The sequence below is a fragment of the Carettochelys insculpta genome, chromosome 18 (assembly GCF_033958435.1).
Source record: "Carettochelys insculpta isolate YL-2023 chromosome 18, ASM3395843v1, whole genome shotgun sequence".
Classification (NCBI taxonomy): domain Eukaryota; kingdom Metazoa; phylum Chordata; order Testudines; family Carettochelyidae; genus Carettochelys; species Carettochelys insculpta.
Genome location: NC_134154.1, coordinates 25,542,654 through 25,565,268, shown reverse-complemented (window position 1 = coordinate 25,565,268; position 22,615 = coordinate 25,542,654). Strand labels below are relative to the sequence as shown.

The 22,615-nt window shown below is 41.4% G+C and overlaps 1 protein-coding gene and 1 long non-coding RNA gene across 4 annotated transcripts in view; one reads left to right on the top strand and one right to left on the bottom strand.

Moving 5' to 3' along the window:
- Nucleotides 1–22,615, top strand: part of IFT81 (intraflagellar transport 81) — a 97,159-nt gene that overhangs the window by 41,455 nt on the left and 33,089 nt on the right. For all 3 annotated transcript variants that reach the window (XM_075012758.1, XM_075012756.1, XM_075012757.1), the window contains 6 exons: nt 9,081–9,230; nt 11,102–11,230; nt 18,901–18,990; nt 19,240–19,326; nt 20,228–20,299; nt 20,397–20,482. In XM_075012758.1, coding sequence (XP_074868859.1) covers nt 9,081–9,230; nt 11,102–11,230; nt 18,901–18,990; nt 19,240–19,326; nt 20,228–20,299; nt 20,397–20,482 — 614 coding nt within the window. The remainder of the gene's footprint in view (nt 1–9,080; nt 9,231–11,101; nt 11,231–18,900; nt 18,991–19,239; nt 19,327–20,227; nt 20,300–20,396; nt 20,483–22,615) is intronic.
- On the bottom strand, nt 4,442–16,033 carry LOC142022674 (uncharacterized). Its single transcript, XR_012648016.1, has 3 exons — nt 15,734–16,033; nt 12,927–13,204; nt 4,442–4,486 (listed from the first exon to the last, which is right to left on the bottom strand). It is a non-coding gene; the product is annotated as an uncharacterized LOC142022674 (long non-coding RNA).

The window sequence follows — 22,615 nt, the reverse complement described above, 5'->3', positions numbered from 1 at the left end:
AGAAGGCTAACGGCATACTAGGGTGCATTAGGAGGAGCATTTCGAGCAGATCTAGAGAAGTAGTTATTCCTCTTTATTTGGCACTGGTGAGGCCACATCTGGAATATTGTGTCCAGTTTTGGGCTCCCCAATATAAAAAGGATGTGGATTTGCTGGAGGAGGTTCAGCGAAGGGCAACAAAAGTGATTAAGGGTCTGGAGCACAAGACCTATGAGGATAGGCTGAGGATTTGGGCTTGTTTAGTTTACGGAAGAGAAGACTTAGAGGTCATTTAATAGCAGCCTTCAGCTCCCTGAAGAGGAACTCTAAAAAGGAGGATGAGAAACTGTTCTCAGTGGTGTCAGATGGCAAAACAAGGAGTAATGGTCTGAAGTTGAAGAGGGAGAGGTATAGGTTAGATATTTGGAAAAACTACTTCACCAGGCAGGTGGTGAAGCATTGGAATGCGTTGCTTAGAGAGGTGGTTGATTCTCCATCCCTTGAGGTTTTTAAGTCCCAGCTGGACAAGGTCCTGGCTGGGATGACTTAGTGGGGGTTGATTCTGCTTGAAGCAGGGGGCTGGACTAGATGACCTCCTGAGGTCCCGTCCAGCCCTGTGATTCTGTGATTCTGTAATTGCTACTGAAGCCAAAAGCTCTTGTTGTAAGACATTTAACTACTGCTGAAACAAAATATAGTCTGTGATTGCGGAAAGGTCTACACACCTGTGCAAGATTTACCTGCTCAGAGTCGATCTTTTGGGGGTTTGTTTTGCGCATGTGCGAAACAGCGCTGTCTGGGGTCAAAGTCTAGGCAAGCGGCAAGGATTAAGGAATGTCAATGGGAGAAGCACTCCCATTGACCTTCCTCCTTACAGAGAGACATTGAAGTTGACCACTGATATGTCAATTTTAGGTACACAATTGACATAGCTAAAATTGTGTATTGGCGATCAACTTTTATGTCTAGTAGATAGATGGCTTTCAGGGATGGTCTAGAAAGTGCTTGGTCCTGCCATGAGAGCAGGGGGCTGGACTTGATGGCCTCTCGAGGTCCCTTCCAGTCCTACTCTTCTATGATTCTATGATTGTATAGATGGCCTGAGATGTAAACTATGGCTTGAGACAACTGAATGATCTCTCTGCACCCATAAAGCATGAATCTTAACGATCTCCATGTTTTCAGTGATAATTTGAAACACTTTTTCATTAAATATATTCTGATTAGTATTAATAATAGCTGCTGTAATATCTATTCCTGCCCAGCAGCAAGCATTTTAGAAGAAACTTGCTAGTCAACGTTAATGAAATACCTCTGCGATTGGTCTGTCTGAGGAATAGACTGTAGAATAATTTTCTTTTTAATATATCAAAATAATTGGCTTCTTTCTAAAAGTTTGTCCTTCATATATGACTCATTAGTCATATGTAAAGCTGTCTATACTGGCTTACATGCCAAGATCTGATAAAAGATTACTGAAAGCCTGTCATTTCCAGGAACTTTCCCTGACTGAATTTTAATTGCTTGCAATGCCTTTATCATGTTAATTGGACTGGCTCAAAAATTAACCATCTGTTCCTTGATTCTCTCTATAGTTTTGACTAAGATTTTCTATAGTTGTCCTACTGAGACAATGATAATGTCCCTGTGTGGATAAAACTGCTTGTTCTGAATCTACCTTCAGTTCCTAATTTCAGAAAGAAAAGTCCCTTTTTGGAAATTAGATTGGCCTAATATTATTCATGTTTTCTTAATTATTAGTAGTTTAGTTGTTTTGGATACCTTGACACAACTGCTGCCAATGGCTTTTCTTCACATTTAATACATTGTTTTTTTACATTGCCTTTCTGCAAAGGAAAATTTTTAATATGATGCGTCCAAAATGATATTCCCACATGACACCATACTCAATCACTGTTGCAAAAGTAAGGAATTTATTTGTGGGTTTGTTTCCCTCCAACCCCAACAAACAAAAACAACCAGCAGCCAGCCTATTCTTTCATCTTTTATATGTTTGCTGTGGTTAATCCTGCAGTAAGGAGTCTCAGCAAGGTAGAGTAAGGAGTCTGTGAAATCTCCTTTCTTTTGTTCTTTTTCCTGTTTAGATGATAGAGGATACACAAACCAACTGGTTAGATCTGAAAAAAAAATTCTTTACTATATCTTTTAAAATAAATAAATGTTATTGTCAATGGCAGTGTTAACAGTAAAGTAGAAAATAACATAGAATGTGTCCCATCTTGTTTATAAATTCATAATCCCAAGCACTCAAATGTCATTGGATTGTCTTAAAACTAATGGTGTTTTTAAAATAAATATTTTGGATTGTTTTTAGTAGTTTTTCTTTTCTTTAGGGTTCTCAAGCTTTCCTCTGGAACTGTGAGGTCTAGAGATGTACAATGTAATTCCATAAGCAGAATAACATGAAATATTGTGAGTTATTTGCATTTATGATTGACACTTTAAGTTAGTAAAAAAAATCTAGAAGAAAACCTGAATATAAATTAGAATTATGCTGCTTGCTGAGGGCTCAGTCTTGCAGAGCATGATTTTAGCTTTACTTATGTAAAATGCCATTGAAGCCAATAGAACTGCTTGTGCTTAAAGTTAAGAACGTAAATAGTGTTTGCAAGGTTGGGGCTAAAATGCTAAGTGCTTTGACGGATCAGATCCTAAACTGTGTATAGGACATAATCAGTGGAAGCAGTTTGTAGTGGGTTAGAGTATATTGGGCAAGGTTTATGAAAAGAGAGAAAGCAAAGATATAGGAGGGAACAATTTAATATTCGGCTGTTCGCTGAGCTTGGCAATTAAATTGCAGACGTTTCATTACCATCCGAGGTAATATCGTCAGTGCACGATTCAGTTCAATAAAGTCCTCTGCAACTGGTCTTTATATAGTCCTTTTTGTGTGAACCTGACCAATAGTCAATCTTGATTGATTGTTTTCCTTTGACCAATCATTGTTGGCCATGGTTTCCTTGCAAGATCTTTTCCTATTATCTCTTAATCTCATAGGCTCAAACACCGGATCCAAATCGACGTGCCAGTTGATTGAATCAATACCTGAAAACCATGCTTCTAAAAACTCTCTTCCTTGTCTAAGGTCTGATTGTCCTATAACTTCCATGTTGTTCAAATCAAATGTATGGCCAGTGTTATCTTCATGCAATGTGATCAAGGAGGGAACAAAGTGAACCATTTATGTTCTTATGAATACAGTTCTTTAAAAACAAAGACCTCAAAGTGTTGTCTGTTTATGTCTGATACACTGCCCTTTCCGGAACTGCTTTGATTGTGGCAGATATCCCAGATACACTGAGAACTGTAAGAGGTGCTGGGTCAAAAGCCAATGGACTGTAACCATCTGAAGAGAGTGTGTTACCTACGTGTTACTTTTACGGAGAGGAGTGATGGTCTTGTGGTGAAAGCATAGGACTGAGAGTTAGGAAAGCTAGTGTTTGGTTCCTGTTCACATGCTTAAGTGCTTTGTAGAATGAAGAGCTAAATTCACAGCTGTCCCATAGACTTCATGTAAGGTCTTCCGAAAATCAGTTTAATAGCTCTGACTCAGTTTTCCCATCTACAAAATGACAATACTTATGTGTCTCACAAGAATCTTCTAAGGAGCCTGCAGATGCTAAGGCACAGTGTATAGTACGTGGAAAAGTTGATCTAAGATACACAACTCCAGCGACATGAATTGGATAGCTGGAGTCAATATATCCTAAATTGATTTCTCCTGCCATCCTCACAGCGGGAGGCTGACGGGATAAACTCTCCCATCGACTTCTCTTACTCCTTGCAACAGGGTTGATGGTGGAGCCCCGATGGTTCGATTTAGTGGAGCCACACTAGGCATGCTAAATTGAACCCTGGAAGATCAACTGCCAATGCATCGATCTTCTGTTAAGTGTAGATGTACACTTAGATGGAATTCAGTAAAGCAGGGGTAGGTGAGCATATCAGTGGTCGATATTTAAATAAAATGTGAGGAGATTCCACGTACCCATATGCCTTCCTGACCAAAGTCTGACTTTTATTCAATCCATTTTATAGCATAGCTACCAGACTGTGATATTACATCCGCCCATATAAATAATCACATGGAAAAGCATAATTTTTCCTTGCTTACATTAAAAGTTTCTGTATCTCAGGGGGCCTCTGGCTTGACTTGCAAGCAATGTCAGAAGGCTGGTTTATTTACTTTAATTGTTACCTCAGTGCCAGGGAATTTGTCCAGTCATTTGCTATTTGAAACATAAATAAATATTAATATTAAGTTGGTTGAAAACAGAAATCTCAGTAGTGGACAAAAGTCTTTGAAATTATACTTTCCTTTGGGTATCAACAGATCCGCAGAAATGCTCTAAGAGGATTCTTCTGAGCTATGCAGAAAGCAGATAACTGCTCAGAGATTAGATTAACCCCTGGAAAATGGATTCCTTTCTATTCATACTGACCAGCTGGCTGATATCTTCACCGCTGTGTGTCTCAGTTTCTCCATCTGTAAAAAGGGAATAGTGATACTGAGCTCCTTTTGTAAAGTGCTTGGAGATATACCAATGAAATGTGGAATATAAGAGCAAGGTGGATAATTTGAAAGGGATTTGGCTAAGCATAGCTAATCCTTTTCTTAGTTAACAGTATCTTACGAGAGTAAAATGTAATGTTTTATTAAAAGTTTTAAGAGACTGTTTGCTGCACTCCCAGCTCAAGATGAGTTGTTGGGAACTACAGAAGCTAACCATATCTGCAAAAAATATCCTAGTATGCTTTCACACATTTGAAAGCATTGATAATTTACAAATAGACTAGTCATAAATTACCTGATTTTGTGGAGCTCTTGGTTTGATTCATGGCTCCTGAGCTAAGGGGTGCCTGGGCTGTCACAGATCTGGTAAGTCTGCCATGAGTTCCCTTCCAGTTAAATTTAAATGGAGTTATCCCTGCTACCCTACCACTGAATTTGGCCCTAGACGTAGACGTGTTTTTAAATCTGTGGGAGATTTGTAGGAAATTAAATCTGTAGAAATTCTGCGAAGATATTTGATTCATTATCTACAGAAAATTGTCATCTCAGTACTATTATGTGAAAACCAAAATACACATTTATAAACCAGGAGATTGTACTATATTAAAGCCAGATCTGCATGTGTTCTGAAATGGATGGGGTTGCAGTTCTGTCCACATATCCTGTCTGGAGGTTTCCTCCATTTTTTTGTTTTGGATGGGTTGCTTGTTATATGGCCCAGACTTAGTCAACTAATAATAGAACATCTGAGGACTCAGTTTTTTTCATCAACATGTTGATTGGTTACCATTATTAAGCAGATATGCTTGGCCAAATACTGAATATGCAAATACCGTCTCCCCCACTCAGGCTATTTTCAAGACCTTAAAAATAGTTATGGAAGTGAGGAGTATAACAGCTTGCTTTCAACCCAGGGATAAACTGACAGAAAATCATTCAGATCTGACAGCTGTCTATAGTCACATGTGAAAAAAGTTTCTTCTCTTACATAATTCTTTACTATATTCTGCCATCCAGATGAAATATCACTGGAACTGAGCCATGAAGAGAAAAGAGAGCAACCCTTGTTTTTCTGAAATTAGTTTGTTATTTGGAGTTATGTCTGATTGTTTTGTAACCAAGTATCTTCTGAAATAGCTTGAAAATTACAGAAAATGCAGTTTTTGCATAAGTTATAAAACATTTTTTCTAGCCTGTATAAATTGAAAGGATGAGTTTGAGCTGACTGTGATCAAACATTTCTTCTGTTAATTTCCAGGATAGTTAAACTTGCAACAACAATATTACAATAAAGACCTTAGTATAATTGTAAGAAAAAGTTCTGCTTTACTGGTAGTTCTGTGACTTTTGTGACCTTGTCTATCTTTGTCCTAGGTAATACGCACAATATAAAATGGTATTCTAAAGCCACACAGTCCAATCTGCATAGAGCACATTGAGTAATCTGTGGGTTTGTTCTTTCACGAAAAACGTTTATAGCTTTTGGCTTTAAAAATAGTTCTGGAGCATAGCAAGATAGGAAAAAAAGCTTTGGCCTAGATATTGCACAGGATGGCAGATGAACAGGGTGGATTTCATTTTGGGCATTTTGCCCAGGACACTTTTTATAGAACATACAGTTACTCTAAGGGTTCTCAGGCTGTGGTCACATCAGTTTTATGCATTATTCTTCACCAGGGAAATTCACTGACAAGCTAGATACTTGCATCTTTAAAATTGTGTCCGTGGTAACAGGACTGCTAATATTTTCTTGTGATTCTTTGTTAGTAGAATGCACTAATTCTACAATAATTACCTTATCCCAGCTGAACCTTTTGAAACCTGTGTTATACTCAATTATAGTGTCATATTGGTTTTTCATTTCTTGCTTTCCATCTCTGGATAAATGTTAATGAATTTTGTCTTGTAACACCCCTGTGAAGTGTATCAATAAGAGCTAATCTCATTTTATAAATGGGAAACTAACAAGTAAGAAAAAGTTTAGGTCCTAGTTTAGAAAAATAATAATTCAAAGAGACTCGGTTCTGTATTCAGCTGGAGAGACACTTAAGGCCTGATTTTTCAGGCGTATGTCAAGTTGACTTAGGTAAATGTGGTGATTTTTAAGGCTCTGGATTGTTATGCTTTACATTTTAATAAGCAAAAATTGAACTCCTGTTCACTAAGTCTAGCTCTATGCTTTTATGCTAGTTCTAGGTATGACAGTTCTCCAGCTGGATATACAGAGTGAGGAGTAGACTCTGTTCAGTCTTGTCCTTTTGTTAAAAATGGTCAATCAATAATATCTTCTATTCAGCAAGAAAAATTCAGAGAGATCAGTGTTTTAACTACTTACAACCTGTATTTTAAAATTATGAATCTTTTCCCTATGACCCATTTCAATTTTCTCTCTGCAATTTTCTGTCTTTCCTGTCAGACTTGAGAATTCATAGAGTTTAAGGTGAGGAGGGGCCACCAAATCATCTAGTCTGACCTCCTATGTATCACAGACCATCAGCCCCAGCACTGCATATTAATCCAACAACCAACATGAGACCAAAGTATTACAGTCTGCAGGAGACTAGATGATAATGTGCCACGGGCCAAGAATAGGAAGGACTGACTGTAGTGTGCCGTTGCTTGAGGCTCAGAGAGGTCAACAGACTTGCCTGGCCCCAGGGCAAAGTGTGATGGGGGTGGGGCCTTAGGGTTAGGGGTGGAAAAGGTTGAGGGCAGTCAGCTCTCAGCACTGCTCAGAGTGTGCCACACCACCCTTCCCCGCCCATCAGCTCTCAGAGTTGTACAGTGCAGCACTCCAGAAGCAATGTAAAAGGCCTGAGCCTCTGCATGCTGCCACCACTGCAAAGGAACAGCAGCCAGGAGCACTGAGCCCTTTTGAATCATCGGGCCCTGGGACAACTGCACCTTTTGTCCCTGCCTGTCAGCAGCTCTGTCAAGGCTGTTACAATGGCAGGGAGATAGTTTAATGAGATATACCCAGACAGTCTTGGCAAGTGACCTGCACCCCAGGCTGCTGAGGAAAATGCAAATCTCCCAAGTTCACTACCAAACTGCAAGGTGGAATTTCCTCCCAACACCACATCCACCCACGCACCCAAGCAGAATGGTTGGTACCATTTCAGTGCCCTGATTAACTCCATTTAATGTCCCATCTCTAGATGTGGCCATCTTGATATTCCAGAGGAAGGAATTTTTATTTAAGATATTCCCTAGAATGCATGGTGGTGGGCATGGGAAATCAGTTCCCAATCCTGCAGGCGGCTTGCTGAAACATTGAAGCATGAGTTTTAGGAACACAGAACTCTCTGTAATTCCTATGTGTTTACTGGTTAAATTTGAAAAAAATATAATGGTACTTTTAATGTAAAAAAAAATTAAATTGCCATAGTGATATCCGAATCACAGTTAACTGGAACATTAATGATAATACTTGTTCACTGCCTTAGGAGAGCAAGGGCAATCTTGTGGCTCAAGCCCATAAATAGCTACTGGGAGACCTGAGTTCTAGTCCCAACTGTCACACGTCATGTCATTTTGAACAAGTCTCAGAAACTGTCTCTCAGGCTGGGTCTACACTCACTGTGGAAGATTGAATGCTTAGGTTCAATCTTCCAGGGTCCAGTTTCACGCATGAGGAAAAGGGCACGTTCTGGAGTCAATCTCGACCCCAGAACTCCTTGCCAGCCAGCAAGGATTAAGGAATGCCAATGGGAGGAGCACTCCCATCGGTATTCTGCAGTGAGGAAAGGGACTGATATCGACAGCTGCTAAATCAATTTTTGGTACACAACTGGCGTACCTAAAATTGTGTAGCAGTTGTCAATATTCAAGGTAAGTATAGACCCAGCCTCAGTTTCCATCTGTAATGTACTGTAACCAGGCATGACTCCCTGCCATGGCACCTCCTGCTGGTCACCTGGGATTTAGCTCTTCCAGTGTCTGGAGTGCACTGTTCTGGCCAGGGTCTTGCCTGCTGTTACCTGCCTAGAGCAAGAGTCTCAGCTCTTGTCCCCTCTGGGAGCCCTCTTTATACAGCCCTCAGCTGGGCCCTAATTAGCTTTTGTGCCCTACAGCTGATTGCTCTTCAGCCCCAGCCCTCTCCCAGGGCTTGCTTTAACCTTTGCTGGGCCATTGCGGGGCAAACATGCTGTCACATGTATAGGAATAAGAATGATTACCTAATTCTCAAGGATGGTTTATAATTTAGGTCTCTAAATCTCTTTGATGTTCTTGGATTGAGGGCACTTTCATGCAAGTGCAAAGCACTATTAAAACATCAGTCAATTTTATATTAACTTTTTTATTATCTAAAAGTCTACAAAAATTGCAAATATAAATTAGCTGTTCTAACCCCCAGTGGGACAGGTAGGCAGAAATGGTTTCCATGTTCCAAGTGATTAAACAGAGGTATAGTGAGCTGGAACACTATATATCTAAATGCTATGCTGCAGTCCTTTCAAAATGCTATAGGAACAGGATATTTTACTTTATATAGTTACAAAGTGGGATAAGGCCATTTTATTTACTCAAATTAAATTACAAGTGTCCCTGTTATATCTCTTTTCAGTTTAAACGCTATGTTAATAAGCTTCGAAGCAAGAACACATTTTACAAAAAGAAGCGTCTAGAAATAGCAGAAATTACAGCTGAGTACGGAATCCTACAGAGAACAGAAGAACTCCTAAAACAACGTCATGAAGCTATTCAGCAACAGTTGGTAAGGCAAAGTTCTCCCATTCCAATACATCCTAACCTCCACCACAGTGATAACCATCAATGCAATGAAATGGACATAATTGGTTTGGAATTTTTTAATGTTTTAATCTTTAAAGCTCTCTTACTATTATTAGCTAAACACTGATAAAGCATGCTGGATATAGGAATTTTTTTAATCTGCCAGTTATACTCAGCTATCATATTTCATGACTAGAAATAGTTTCTTATAGACAGTTGTACAAGCTCTAAATTTTATTTCTTGAGTTGGACAGGCCTAATTCTACACTCAAGTCATTGGGAAACTTTTTAGTGACTTCAACAGAAGTGGGTCTAGGTTCTTAATTAGTCAGAGGTAAGCTTTGGTATATTTTGAGGGCTTCAAAATTACTTTGTCAACAATAAGACACAGATATCAAGGGTCAGAAATACTGGAATAGTACTTAAAAACAGCAACAACAACCAAGCTTTAAGAAGTCATGTACTTCACAGTGGTTGCTGAAGTAAGATACAGAGTATGTATTATTGCTCAGAAATTGAAAACTAGCCAAACTCTACTTCTGCTATACAACGACAGTAAATATCCGGCATTCTGTCACCCAGAATGCTCAGATAGTGGCATTTTAACCATAGCTACACCCACATCTTGAATGCCGCCTACAGACGCAGTCTCCTCATCTCAAAAAAGATACATTGGCATTAGGAAAGGGCAACTAAAATGGTTAGGGGTTTGGAACTGGTCCCATATGAAGAGAGATTAAAGAGAGCAGGGCTTTTCATCTTAGAAAAGAGGAGACTAAGCGGGGATATGAGCGAGGAATATAAAATCATGAGTGGTGTGGAGAAAGTGAGCAAAGAAAAATTATGTACTTGTTCCCATAAGACCAGAACTAGAGGACACTGAATGAAATTATTGGGCAGCAGGTTTAAAACAAATAAAAGGAATTTCTTCACACCGTGCACAGTCAACCTGTGGAACTCCTTGCCAGAGGAGGCTGTGAAGGCCAGGACCATAACAGGGTTTAAAAAAGAGCTAGATAAAGTCATGGAGGTTAGGTCCATTAGTGGCTATTAGCCAGGATGTTAAGGAATGGTGTCCCTAGCCGCTGGTTGTCAGAAGCTGGAGATGGATGGCAGGAGAGAGATCGGTCCACTCCCTCTGGAGCATATGGCATTGGCCTCTGTCTGACAGGGTACTGGGCTGGATGGACCTTTCGTCTGACCCAGTACGGCCATTCTTATGTTCTTTGCATATGTAATGATTAACTACCATAACCACAGTGTCAATGGAAAGTAAAGTTTTGTTGAACTGTAAAAGGAATAAAAATAGTTAAAGAATAACTTCTCTACTGTATTACATCCCAACTGTTTTCAAGACATGTACAGAAAAATAGCCTTCTATAAAGTGGCATTACTTTAAGTTATTTTCTTCTGTAAAAACCAGCATTGGAGAACACAATTATAAAACAGTTCAGAAATACTGTATTCTGGGTTTTCTTTCAATACCATTTTTTGTAGAGTTCAGTACATTTCTTATAGATTACATCCTCCAAAATAGGCATCCCTCCTTTTATATATTTAATTGCTGCATATAAGATCTGATCTGAATCCCATTGAAGTCAATAGTAAACTTTCTTTTTACTTCAGTTGGCATTTCAAAGGTCTTGCAGAAAGTATTAATAGCCTACCAGTTGAACAGAATGGCAAATACTTTTGTTCTTTTGGCAGTCATGTAGTTTTATCAGTCTTAAAATAAACTGATTCCAGCACTTAACTTCACTTTCAGGATTCTTGAAATATTTTATTTACATGAGAGAACTTCATGGTTGGCCAGAACATATCCTCACATATTGTACTAATTTCCTATATCCACAGCAAGCTATTGAGGACAAGAAGGGTATCTCTGGATACAGTTACACACAGGAGGAACTGGAGAGAGTATCTGCAGCTAAGAGTGAGATGGATGAAATGAAGGGACGAACACTAGATAACATGTCTGAAATGGTGACTTTGCCTAATTTAACTATTATATTTCCACAAGCTGGATGTTAAATCTTAGAAAAAATAAAATCAGGATGGGTATTTTTACATGGGTTTTAGAATAAAATGCAACATATGTTTGTAGAAATACATTTTGTAATGTACTTCTGGATAAATATAGCTACAACGGTTTAGAGGCAGAGATTGAGAAAAATTGAGTATGTACCACTTTGTTTCTTTTTGATATACAAATAATGCCTTCAAAAGTGCATGTGTGTGGGGGCAGTGTTTCTTTCTTGTTTTTCATTTAGGAGTATTAGGGATGCCTAACTGGGGCTTCCTTGGTTTGACATTTTTGTGATTTCAGACATTGCCTATTATTATTGGCACCTTCATTGAAAACCTGGAATGGGATTGAAATTTAACAAAGACTCTGGAAGTTATTTAATCTCTGGAAGTTAATAGTTGTGAACAGAACCAAAGCATAATGAGTTTTAAAAGCCTGACTAATCCCTTCAGATCAATTGCTCAAGTTACAGAATCATAGAATCCTAGGGCTGTAAGGGATCTTAGGAGGTCATCTCCAGTCCCCTGCCTAAAGCTGGATCAACCCCAAATAAATCATCCCAGCCAGGACTTTGTTGAGCCGGGACTTAAAAAACTTTAGGGATGGAGAGTCCACCACCTCTCTAGGTAAAGCATTCTAGTGCTCCACCAGCCTCCTGGTGAAATAGTTTTTCCTAATATCCAACCTACACCTCTTCCTCTGCAATTTCAGACCATTGCTGCTTGTTATGCCATCTGTCACTATTGAGAACAGCCTCTGTCCATCCTCTTTAGAGCCCACCTTTAGGAATGTGAAGGCTACTGTCAGGTCACTCCTCAATCTTCTCTTCTCCAACTTCAGTACGCCCAAGTCCCTCAGCCTCTCCTCATAGGTCATGTGTTCCAGCTTCCTAATCATTTTCGTTGCCCTCTGTTGAACCCACTCCAATGCATCCCTTCTATATTGGGGGGCCCAGAACTGGACTCAGTGCTCCATATGAGGCCTCATCAGTGCCTAATAGAGGTGAATAATAACTTCTCTAAATCTGCTAGAAGTCCTTCTCCTAATGCACCCCACTATGCTGTTCGCCTTCTTGGCTACAAGGGCACACTGTTGACTCATATCCAGCCTCTCATCCACTGTAATCCCCAGGTCCTTTTCTGCTGTGCTGTTACTTAGCCAGTTAGTTCTCAACCTGTAACAATACTTGGGATTCTTCCATTCCAAGGTCAGGACTCTGCACTTGTCCTTGTTGAACCTCATCATATTTCTTTTGGCCCAGTCCTCCAATTTATCTAGGTCACTCTGGATCCTATCCCTACCCTCTAACATATCTACCTCTCCCCCTAGCTTAGTGTCATCCGCAAATTTGTTGAGGGTGCAATCCATCCCCTCATCTAGGTCATTAATAAAGATGTTGAACAATACTGGCCCTAGAACTGATCCTTGGAGCACTCCACTTGAAACTGATCACCAAGCAGACATTGAGCCATTGATCACTATCCGTTATGCCCAACCATCTAGCCAGCTTTCTATCCATCTAACAGTCTATGTATCCAATCCATACTTCCTTAATTTATGGGCAAGAATGTTGAACGAGACTGTATCAAAAGCTTTGCTAAAGTCAAGGTATATCACATCCTTTGAATTCCCCACATTCACAGAGCCAGTTACCTCATCATAGAAGCAAATCAAATTGGTCAGGCATGATTTTCCCCTGGTGAATCCATGTTGACTACTCTCGATCACTTTCCCCTCTTCCAAGTGCTTTAAAATGGATTTCTTGAGGATCCTCTCATGATTTTTCCAGGGACCATGGTAAGGCTGACCACTCTATAGTTTCCTGGATTGTCCTGTCCTTTTTTTAAAGATGGGTAATGCATTTGCCTTTTTCCAGTCATCTGAGACCTCTCCCGATCTCCACAAGTTTGCAAAGATAACAGCCAAAGGTTCTGCAATGATACCGGCCAGTTACTTGAGTAACCTTAAATGCATTAAATTCAGACCCATGAATCTGTGTGCATCTAGCATTTCTAAAAAGCTCTTAACCTGTACTTTCCCCACAGAGGGCTGCCCACCTCCTTCCCATGCTGCGTTGCCTAGCGTAGTCTGGGACCTTGACCTTGTCTGTGAAGCCTGAGGCAAAAATACCATAGAGTACTTCAGACTTCCCACATCATCTGTCACCAGTTTACCTCTCTCATCCAGTAACGGCCCCCTCTCTGATAACCCTCTTATTGCCTGTAGAAACCCTTCTTGTTGCCCTTCACATTCCTTGCTAGCTGTAGTTCCAATTGTGCTTTCGCTTTCCTGATTACTCCCCAGCATTCTCCAGCTATATATTTATACTCCTTCGTAGTCATCTGTCCAAGTTTCCACTTTTACACATCCTTTCCCTGGTAAGCCAAGCTGGTTGTGTAAAATATTTGCTTTTCTTACTGTGTATTGGGATGGTTTGTTCCTATGCCTTCAATAAGACTTCTTTAAAATACTTGCCAGTTCTCGTGAACCTCTTTCCCCTTCATATTAGCTCCTCGGGGGATCTTGCAGACTGGTTCTCTCAGGGAGTTGAAGTCTGATCTTCTGAAATCAAGGGTCTGTATTTTACTACTCGCCTTCCTTCTTTTTGCCAGAATCCTGAAGTCTACCATCTCATGATTGCTGAAGTCCAGGTTGCCACCCACATCTATTTCTCCTACTAGCTCTTCCCTGTTTGTGAGCAGCAGGTTGAGCTGTGCACAGTCCCTGGTTGGTTCCTTCAGGACTTATACCAGGAAGTTATCAACAACATTCTCCAAAAACTTCCTGGATTGTCTGTGTGCTGCTGTATTGGTCTCCCAATAAATGTCTGGATGATTAAAGTCTCCCAAGAGAACCAGGGCCTGTGATTTGGATGCTTCTCTTAGTTGTCTGAAGAAATCCTCCTCTACCTCATCTACCTGATCTAGTGGTCGATAGCAGACACCAATCACAACATCACCTCTGTTGCTTCCACCTCTAAGCTTAATCCAGAGACTCTCAACTGGCTTTTCTCCCATATTCTGGAGCTCTGAGCTATCGTACTGCTCTCTCGCATCCATCACAATTCCTCCTCCTCCTTTTCTCCTCTGCCTCTCCTTCCTAAGAGTGCTCCAGTTATAAGACTCATCCAACCACATCTCTGTTATTTCAATCACCTCATACTTCTTTGTCTGTGCCACGGCCTCTAATTCTTCTTGCTTGTATCCCAGGATTCTTGCATTTGTGTACACACACCTTAGATAATTAGCTGATTGGCCTACTTTTTCCTTTCAAACCAGAGGTCCTCATTTGTTGTTCTTTCCTCCTTCCCCACTTACTTCAGGGCTTGTGTCACCATCCCCCAGCAAACCTAGTTTAAAGCCCTCCTCATTAGGTTTACAAGCCTGCCTGCAAAGATGCTCTTTCCTCTCTTTGTTAGGTGGCTCCCATCTCTTCCTAGCAATCCTTGTTCCTGAAACAAAATCCCATTGTCATAGAAACCAAATCCCTCTCTCTGACACCACCTGTGCAACCATGCATTTACTTCCATGATTTGATGATCTTTATCTGAACCCCTTCCTACAACAGGGAGGCTGGACAAGAAAACCACTCGTGCTCCATATTCCTTGAACTTCCTTTCCATGGGCCGTGTCTACACTAGCCAAAAACTTCGAAATGGCCATGCAAATGGCCATTTCGAAGTTTACTAATGAAGCATTGAAATACATATTCAGCACCTCATTAGCATGCAGGCAACCGCAGCATTTCGAAATTGATGCGGCTCACCGCCACACGGCTCATCCAGATGGGGCTCCTTTTCGAAAGGACCCCAGCTACTTCGAAGTCCCCTTATTCCTATGAGCAGATGGGAATAATGGGACTTTGAAGTAGGTGGGGTATTTTCGAAAAGGAGCCCTGTCTGGACGAGCCGCGCGGCGGCAAGCTGCGTCAATTTTGAAGTGCAAAAGTCGCCTGCATGCTAATGAGGTGCTGAATATGTATTTCAGCGCTTCATTAGTAAATTTCGAAATGGCCATTTGCATGGCCATTTTGAAGTTTTTGGCTAATGTAGATGTAGCCATGGTTACATAATCCACAGTGATCTGCTCAAGGCCATTCTCTGCTGTGTCTTTAGTTCCTACATGGAGAAGTAGGAATGGGTAATAATCTGAGGGTCTGATGATTTTTGGAAGTCTCTCTGGTACATCATGGATTCTAGCTGTGGGTAAACAGCAAACTTCCCAAGATTCCAGGTCTGGACGGCAGATGGATGACTCTTTTCCTCTTAGGAGGGACTCCCTGACCACCAGCACCCGTCTTCTTCTCTTGGGGGTGGTGATTGTAGAGCTCCCATCTCTAGGACTATGCATCCCATGCCTTCCACTCAGTGGGGTCTTCTTCTGTTCCATTCCATGAGAGGTCTCTGCCACAGCATTATTCACCATATTATCCCTGCAGAGAGCCTGAAAGCAGTTGCTTACCTTCACCAGAATTGGAGATATCTTAATTGGCATTCTTCTCCTGGAGGTTACATGCTTCCAGTTTTCTTCCTCACTTTGTACTGCCCTCACTGATTGCTCAGCCGGCTGTGCCTGCAGTACTAAATGCTGCTTTCTGTTGAGGAAGTCTTTAACTTCTCTGATGGACCAGAGGTTTGATATTTGCATCTCAAGTCTTCTAATCTTTTATTCCAAAAGGGCGATCAGCTTGCACTTGGTATATACGAAATCCCTTCTATCTTCTGGGAGGAACACAAACACAGCACATGCTGTGCAGGTCATAACAGCTGACTTGTATCTTGTGATGTCATTTTTTAACTCATTGTATGGTCTTGCAGACACGACTTAAACTTCTAATGAAAAAAATCACAGAAAAAAAATTTTTTGAAAGCCTCTCAAAGCTTCTTAATTTATGCATAATAAAGAAGCAGTAAAAAGGGTGCTTTTTTGCACTTTGTTGGTCCCTTTTTAAACTGACTGGTGGAAATGCAAAAGGTTTCTCTTTATAACACTTAAAGGGAAAGCTATGCCTGTTAATCTATTTATACCCTAGATTACGATTCGCATTGGTTCCAATCCAACTTCCATCAAAGCGAATTTATCCATTAAGTTCAGTGAGCATTGGATTGGATCCTACGTTCATAGAAATGTTCTCTCTTTATCACACACTGTACAAAATACCTGGTTTTCAGGAACAGTCTTAGGACATATCTGCACTAAAAGCCCTACATCAGCATGGCTACAAAACCATAGTGCATCTAGTGAAGATGCTTTATGTCAACAGAATATTACTCTCTTGTCAGCATAGTTATTCCACCTCCAGAGAAAGGGAAGCTTTGTTGGCAGGAGAGCATCTTATGCCAGTGTGGATAGTGCTTAGGTCGCTGGAATTTACCTCCTCTTGGGGTGGGGAGAGGAGGCAGGGTGTCTTTTTCACACCACTAAGGCTGCGTCTACACGTGCACGCTACTTCGAAGTAGTGGCAGTAACTTCGAAATAGCGCCCGTCACGTCTACACATGTTGGGCGCTATTTCGAAGTTGAAATCGACGTTAGGCGGCGAGACGTCGAAGTCGCTAACCCCATGAGCGGATGGGAATAGCGCCCTACTTCGACGTTCAACATCGAAGTAGGGACGTGTAGACGATCCGCGTCCCGCAACATCGAAATAGCGGGGTCCTCCATGGCGGCCATCAGCTGGGGGGTTGAGAGATACTCTCTCTCCAGCCCTTGCGGGGCTCTGTGGTCACCGTGGGCAGCAGCCCTTAGCCCAGGGCTTCTGGCTGCTGCTGCTGCAGCTGGGGGTCCGTGCTGCATATACAGGGTCTGCAACTAGTTGTTGGCTCTGTGTATCTTGCACTGTTTAATGAAAGTGTGTCTGGGAGGGGCCCTTTAAGGGAGCGACTTGCTGTTGAGTCCGCCCCGTGACCCTGTCTGCAGCTGTGCCTGGCTCCCTTATTTCGATGTGTGCTACTTTGGCGTGTAGACGTTCCCTCGCTGTGCCTATTTCGATGTTGGGCTGAGCAACGTCGAAGTTGAACATCGACGTTGCCAGCCCTGGAGGACGTGTAGACGTTATTCATCGAAATAGCCTATTTCGATGTCGCAACATCGAAATAAGCTATTTCGAAGTTGGGTGCACGTGTAGACGTAGCCTAAACAACGTAAGTTCGACTGACATAAGAAGTAGTGCCCTTGGAGATAGAGAAGTAATTTTGGTGTAAATATGTGTAATTTTGTATCTGTCCCAATGGAGAACATTATAAAATATTGGCAGACTTGATTCTCTTATAAATGTACATTTATTTGTAACTGTTCTCTTTGGCTACAGTTACACTAGCAAGTTTTCCAGCAAAACCCTGGTTTTGTTGACAAAACTTGTGGAGTGTGCACACACACAATGAATTTTGTCAACTGTATCTGGACAAAACACAGTAGTTTCACTGGCAGCGTTCTGCCCCAAAGCTTTGATGCACAATGCTGCTGTTGACAGATTCTGTCGACATAGAAGCTGTGTGGCCACCCTAGGGGCCCTTCTCTCTCATCACAACAATGGGCAGCCCGGTCTGCTGTGGTTCTGGGTGCCTGTTTTGTCAAGAGCAGCCAGGCAGTCCGGCTGCTCTGTTGACAGAGCAGAGCACTCTCCTGATTAGCTGGGACTACGCTACAGAGTTCTGTTGACAGGAGTGGCTTCCTGTCGACAAAGTTCAGGAACATCCACGCTACAAATGTGTTCTGTTGACAATTTGTTGACAGAACACAGCAGTTTTCATGGCAGAGTTCTCTCTTGACCATATGATGCACAGTGCCTTTGTCACCAGATTCTGTCGACAAAAAAAATAGTGTAGATGCTCTGGGGAGGCCTCTGTTAACAGAGAGGGCTTCTGGTTCACCAGGCTGGCCTTTTTTTAGAGTTTCCGTTTGGCTTTCTGTCAACAGAGGGCTGGGCAGTCTGGCCACTCTCTGTAGACAGAGGGAGTTGACGGGGGAACCTGTATTAGGTGTGGACATGTTCTGTAGACAGAGGTTCTGTTGGGAAACATCTGTTGACAGTGACTTCTATTGACAGAACTCCGTAGGGTAGGCCCAATTATTGGCTTTTGTGTGTGGCTGCATGCTGTCAACATAAGTTTTGTTGGGGAAACTCTCCTGACAGTGACGTCTACTGACAGAGTGGTGTAATGTAATCATAGCCTTCGTGCATGTCTTACAGATCGATATATGCAAGTAATGTTAAAAGCTGACTAGACCTCTTAGCATTTTTTATGTTCTTGTCAGGGTCTCACAGGCCATATACCTATACTAAAAAGGGTCAGGGACCTTTTTTTTGCAATAACTTCTAGACTAAGCAAGGTATTAGGTTGCACAATCAGCAGGTTAGACTTCATCTAGAATAAACAGGCAATTCAAACCATGAGAGTAGAGTTGCATTAGATTGTGACAGTAACCCTCTTATAAAATATGCTGTTTCTTAGTTATCATTTGCCTATCATTTATTTTACAGAATATATGTTTCAGTCTCCTTTCTTCATGTCTCATACCTGTTTTCTCGCCGCATTTTTGCCTTCCTTTTCTTTACTTTCCCATTCTTAATAATCTCTCAGTTTTACTAGCAGCATTTTCATGTAATGCCTGTTGTTTATATATCAGGTAAAAAAACTTAATGCTATGGTGGCAGAGAAGAAGTCAAGCCTAGCTCCAATTATCAAAGAATTGAGACAGTTGCGTCAAAATTGCCAGGTTAGTAAAAATGTTTAGGAATACATAATGTAATAGATATTTGTGTGCTGTATGTACAGTGGGACAAATTTTTAGAAATCACCTCTATATTTTGTCTTGCAATTTTGTCCATGAAAACTGGACATAGCTTCAACCTGCTGTAGGTGAGCTTACAGTGTGAGACAGACAAGCACTTATATTGCTTAGTTGTTGTATGATACTAGACTGAAGTTTTATTTACACTAATTTTTTTTGCACTTTTCACACCAGGAGTTAACCCAACAGTGTGATGAAAAAAAGGTCCAGTATGACAGCTGTGCAGCAGGTTTAGAAAGTAATCGCTCCACACTTGAACAGGTAAGATTGTTACTACTGTATATTTACAAACTTTAGGAAGCATATAATTCGTTATGGGATAAATTACCCCTGCCCTGCCCCTGGAGAGGAAGGATGGACCAGTAAGTGGGGCACTGTTGGCAGGCGGAAGATCCAGGCTAAGTTTCCGGTATTCCCACAAACTTTCTGTGTGTGATCCTGGGAAAGTTACTCTGTCAGTTCCTCATCTATAAAATGGGGGTCCTAAAGAGGAGGTTGGATTTGAAGGAATAAAGATGCCCATTGAAGCCAACCATAGGAATGATGTCCCTGTAACTGTTTTGGTCATGAGACAGACACATACTCTGCTTTCTGGATGAGGAAGGACCTTGTGCACACAGGTTTTATCCCCAACTGTGCGTTTCCAACACCACACATCCTGAGCTGCTCAGGGCTGTCGAGAGTTATCCACATTTTTTGTTTGAGCAGCAACAAATTCCTTCCAGATACTGTGTCTTCCAGGCCCATCCAGTGGAACCTTTGTCCTGATCAGCATTGTCTCATGTAGAAGCTTCTAGGACAGAATTTAGCTGTTTGAATGTTAATGAGTTATCACCAAGCAAGACTTCAAATGTTTGTGTAACTGGAATGCCAGTTTCACTAAATTAGCAAAACAAAACCATTGTTTAATAGATAAATGTAATAAAACAGATAGGCAGGTGCTATCTGCATACAGAGTAATTGTTGGGAAAATACCCAAAGGAAATTCAATTACTAATTCACATGAATGTAGGGGCCACTGACTGCAGTCAGAATTCTGCACACAAAATGATGGCAGGATATTGCCCTAGACACTTCCTGTTGTGCTTCATCCAATAATAGTCTGTCTGCTGTGGACTTTCAAGAATACTGCCCAATAAAACATATTGTTCTCATATTGCAGGAGGTGAAAGGGCTTCGTGAGGAGTGTATTCAGGAAGAAAGCTGCTATCATTATACTAACTGCATGAAAAGGGTAAGGCCACAAGAGAGAAGGCAAAATTTGTACAGGTGAGAATATTTAAGAGTGAAAGATCATATATGTCTAAAATATGCTGTGTGTTTATATTTAGAATCTAGAAGTACAACTTCAGCGTGCTAAAGATGAGATGAAGACATATGTCTCTCCAGATCCACAAGACAGAAGAAAAGCAATTAGGTAAATGTTCTTGTCTGTCTCTTGTGTAATTCAGAGGATAGTTATAAACAGACTGCAGTCACAGATTGTTTCATTGGTATTTGAGCTGGAAGAAATAATTCACCATCTAGGTTTAAAAATAATAATAAAAAATAAGTACCCTACATCCAAAAGATATTGTTGTATACCTAGCAGTTCCCTCAAACATACCAAAAATCTTCCCTTTTGTCTTGGAGAATATAGGCCAGACAGCTGCTTTTAACTCCAGGATACTAGTGGAGAGGATTCAGAGTTGCCTTGCTGCAGCCAAGCCCAAGGAGGAAATATGAGTCAGACTGAGAGAGTCAGCCAGATTTTCTCCAGGGGTTCTTGAAAGTGCACACTGAAGCTGCAAATCCATCACCTTTTCAAGGGAATATGGCATATGTTGGTCTCAGATCCTCGTCAGCTCTCACTAGTCTGAGACAATAGCTAGCACTAACATTGGTGCTTGAAAGGAGGAGTATCTGTCTCCAAAGGAAAAATGCGTTGCTCCTTGTACCCTCCTTTTACCATCCACCCCAGAAGACACAAGTGGGTCCGACTGGAATATAAATATTTAATAATAACAACTCACTTTTGTGCAGAGAAGAAGTCTAATGTTTTGCAGAGGAGTTAATATTAGTAACTAGAACTGTAACTGGGAATTGGTGCAGGAGAAGGTGAGAGGGCAGGTTAAGGGGGAAGAGAATTTAGTGAATGGCAAAAACTCAAACCAACCTTAAATGCTTCTCAGTCCCTAACCTCATTGTGGCTATGTCTACACTAGCCCCCCCCACCCCCTTTCGAAAGGGGGATGCTAATGAGATGTTTCGGGATATGGTAAAGAGACGCTGCAATAAATATGCAGCGCCTCATTAGCATAATGGAGGCTGCAGCACTTCAAAAGTGCCGTTTTCGATCGTGCATGGCTCATCTACATGGGGTCCTTTTCGAAAGAACCCTGCATGCTGCAAAGTCCCCTTATTCCTATTTGGTTATAGGAATAAGGAAATTTTGAAATGTGTGGGGTCCTTTCAAAAAAGACTCTGTGTAGACTAGCCGCACGTGATCGAAAGCGGCACTTTCGAAGTGCTGCAGCCACCATTATGCTAATGAGGCACTACATATTTATTGAAGTGCCTCATTGGCATATCCCAAAGCATCTCATTAGCATCCCCCTTTCGAAAGGCGGGGTGGGGGAGCTAGTGTGGACATAGCCACAATGAGGTTAGGGACTGAGAAGCATTTAAGATTAGTTTGCGTTTCTAACATTCACTAAATTCTCTTCCCCCCTCAACTCACCCTCTCACTGTCTCCTGCACCAATTCCCAGTTTCAGTTCTAGTTACTAATATTAACTCCTCTGCAAAACATTAGACGACTTCTCTGCACAAGTGAGTTGTTATTATTACATAACAACTGCGGTCGCCATTATGCTAATGTGGTGTTGCATGTTCATTGAAGAGCCTCATTAGCATATCCCAAAATGTCTGATTAGCATCCCCCTTGCAAAAAGGCGGGGCTAGTGTAGACATCGCCATATACCCTGCACTTTCCATACACAGTGAAAGATGCAGCTTCTGCCCTAAAAAGCTTTCAGTCAAAATAAGGGCAGCCAAATGGTGGAACAGGCTTCAGCATACAGGCTAACACTATTGTCATCTGTCTAATAATTATTTAATGGAATCAAATCTTGGTGGCCACTCAATAATGAGTAGGACATCTTCATGTCACCCTCTTATTTCTGAGTCCGTTGTTGACTGACCTGCTTATCACAGAAGGGGCAGATGTTGGTAGCTGTTGGAGGGGCGCTGAGCAGTTTTCACTACTGTTTTCTTCTTCTCCACTTCTCCTTGTCTATGCTGCAGCAGAATCTCTCAAATTGTGCCACCCCCAATGGATTACTGCTCTGCACTGGGGACGGTCCTGGGCAAGGCTCTCCCAAGTGTCAACACGGATGCTGCACTTTCTCATGTGTGCCTTCAGCATGTCCTTATATCACTTTCTCTGGCTCCCAACATTCCTCCATCCATCCTCCAACTCCAAAAACAGAATCTGTTTTGGGAAGTGCGAATCAGACATCTGAACCACGTGACTAGTCCAACGAAATTGTTGGTGAATGAAAATGGCTTCA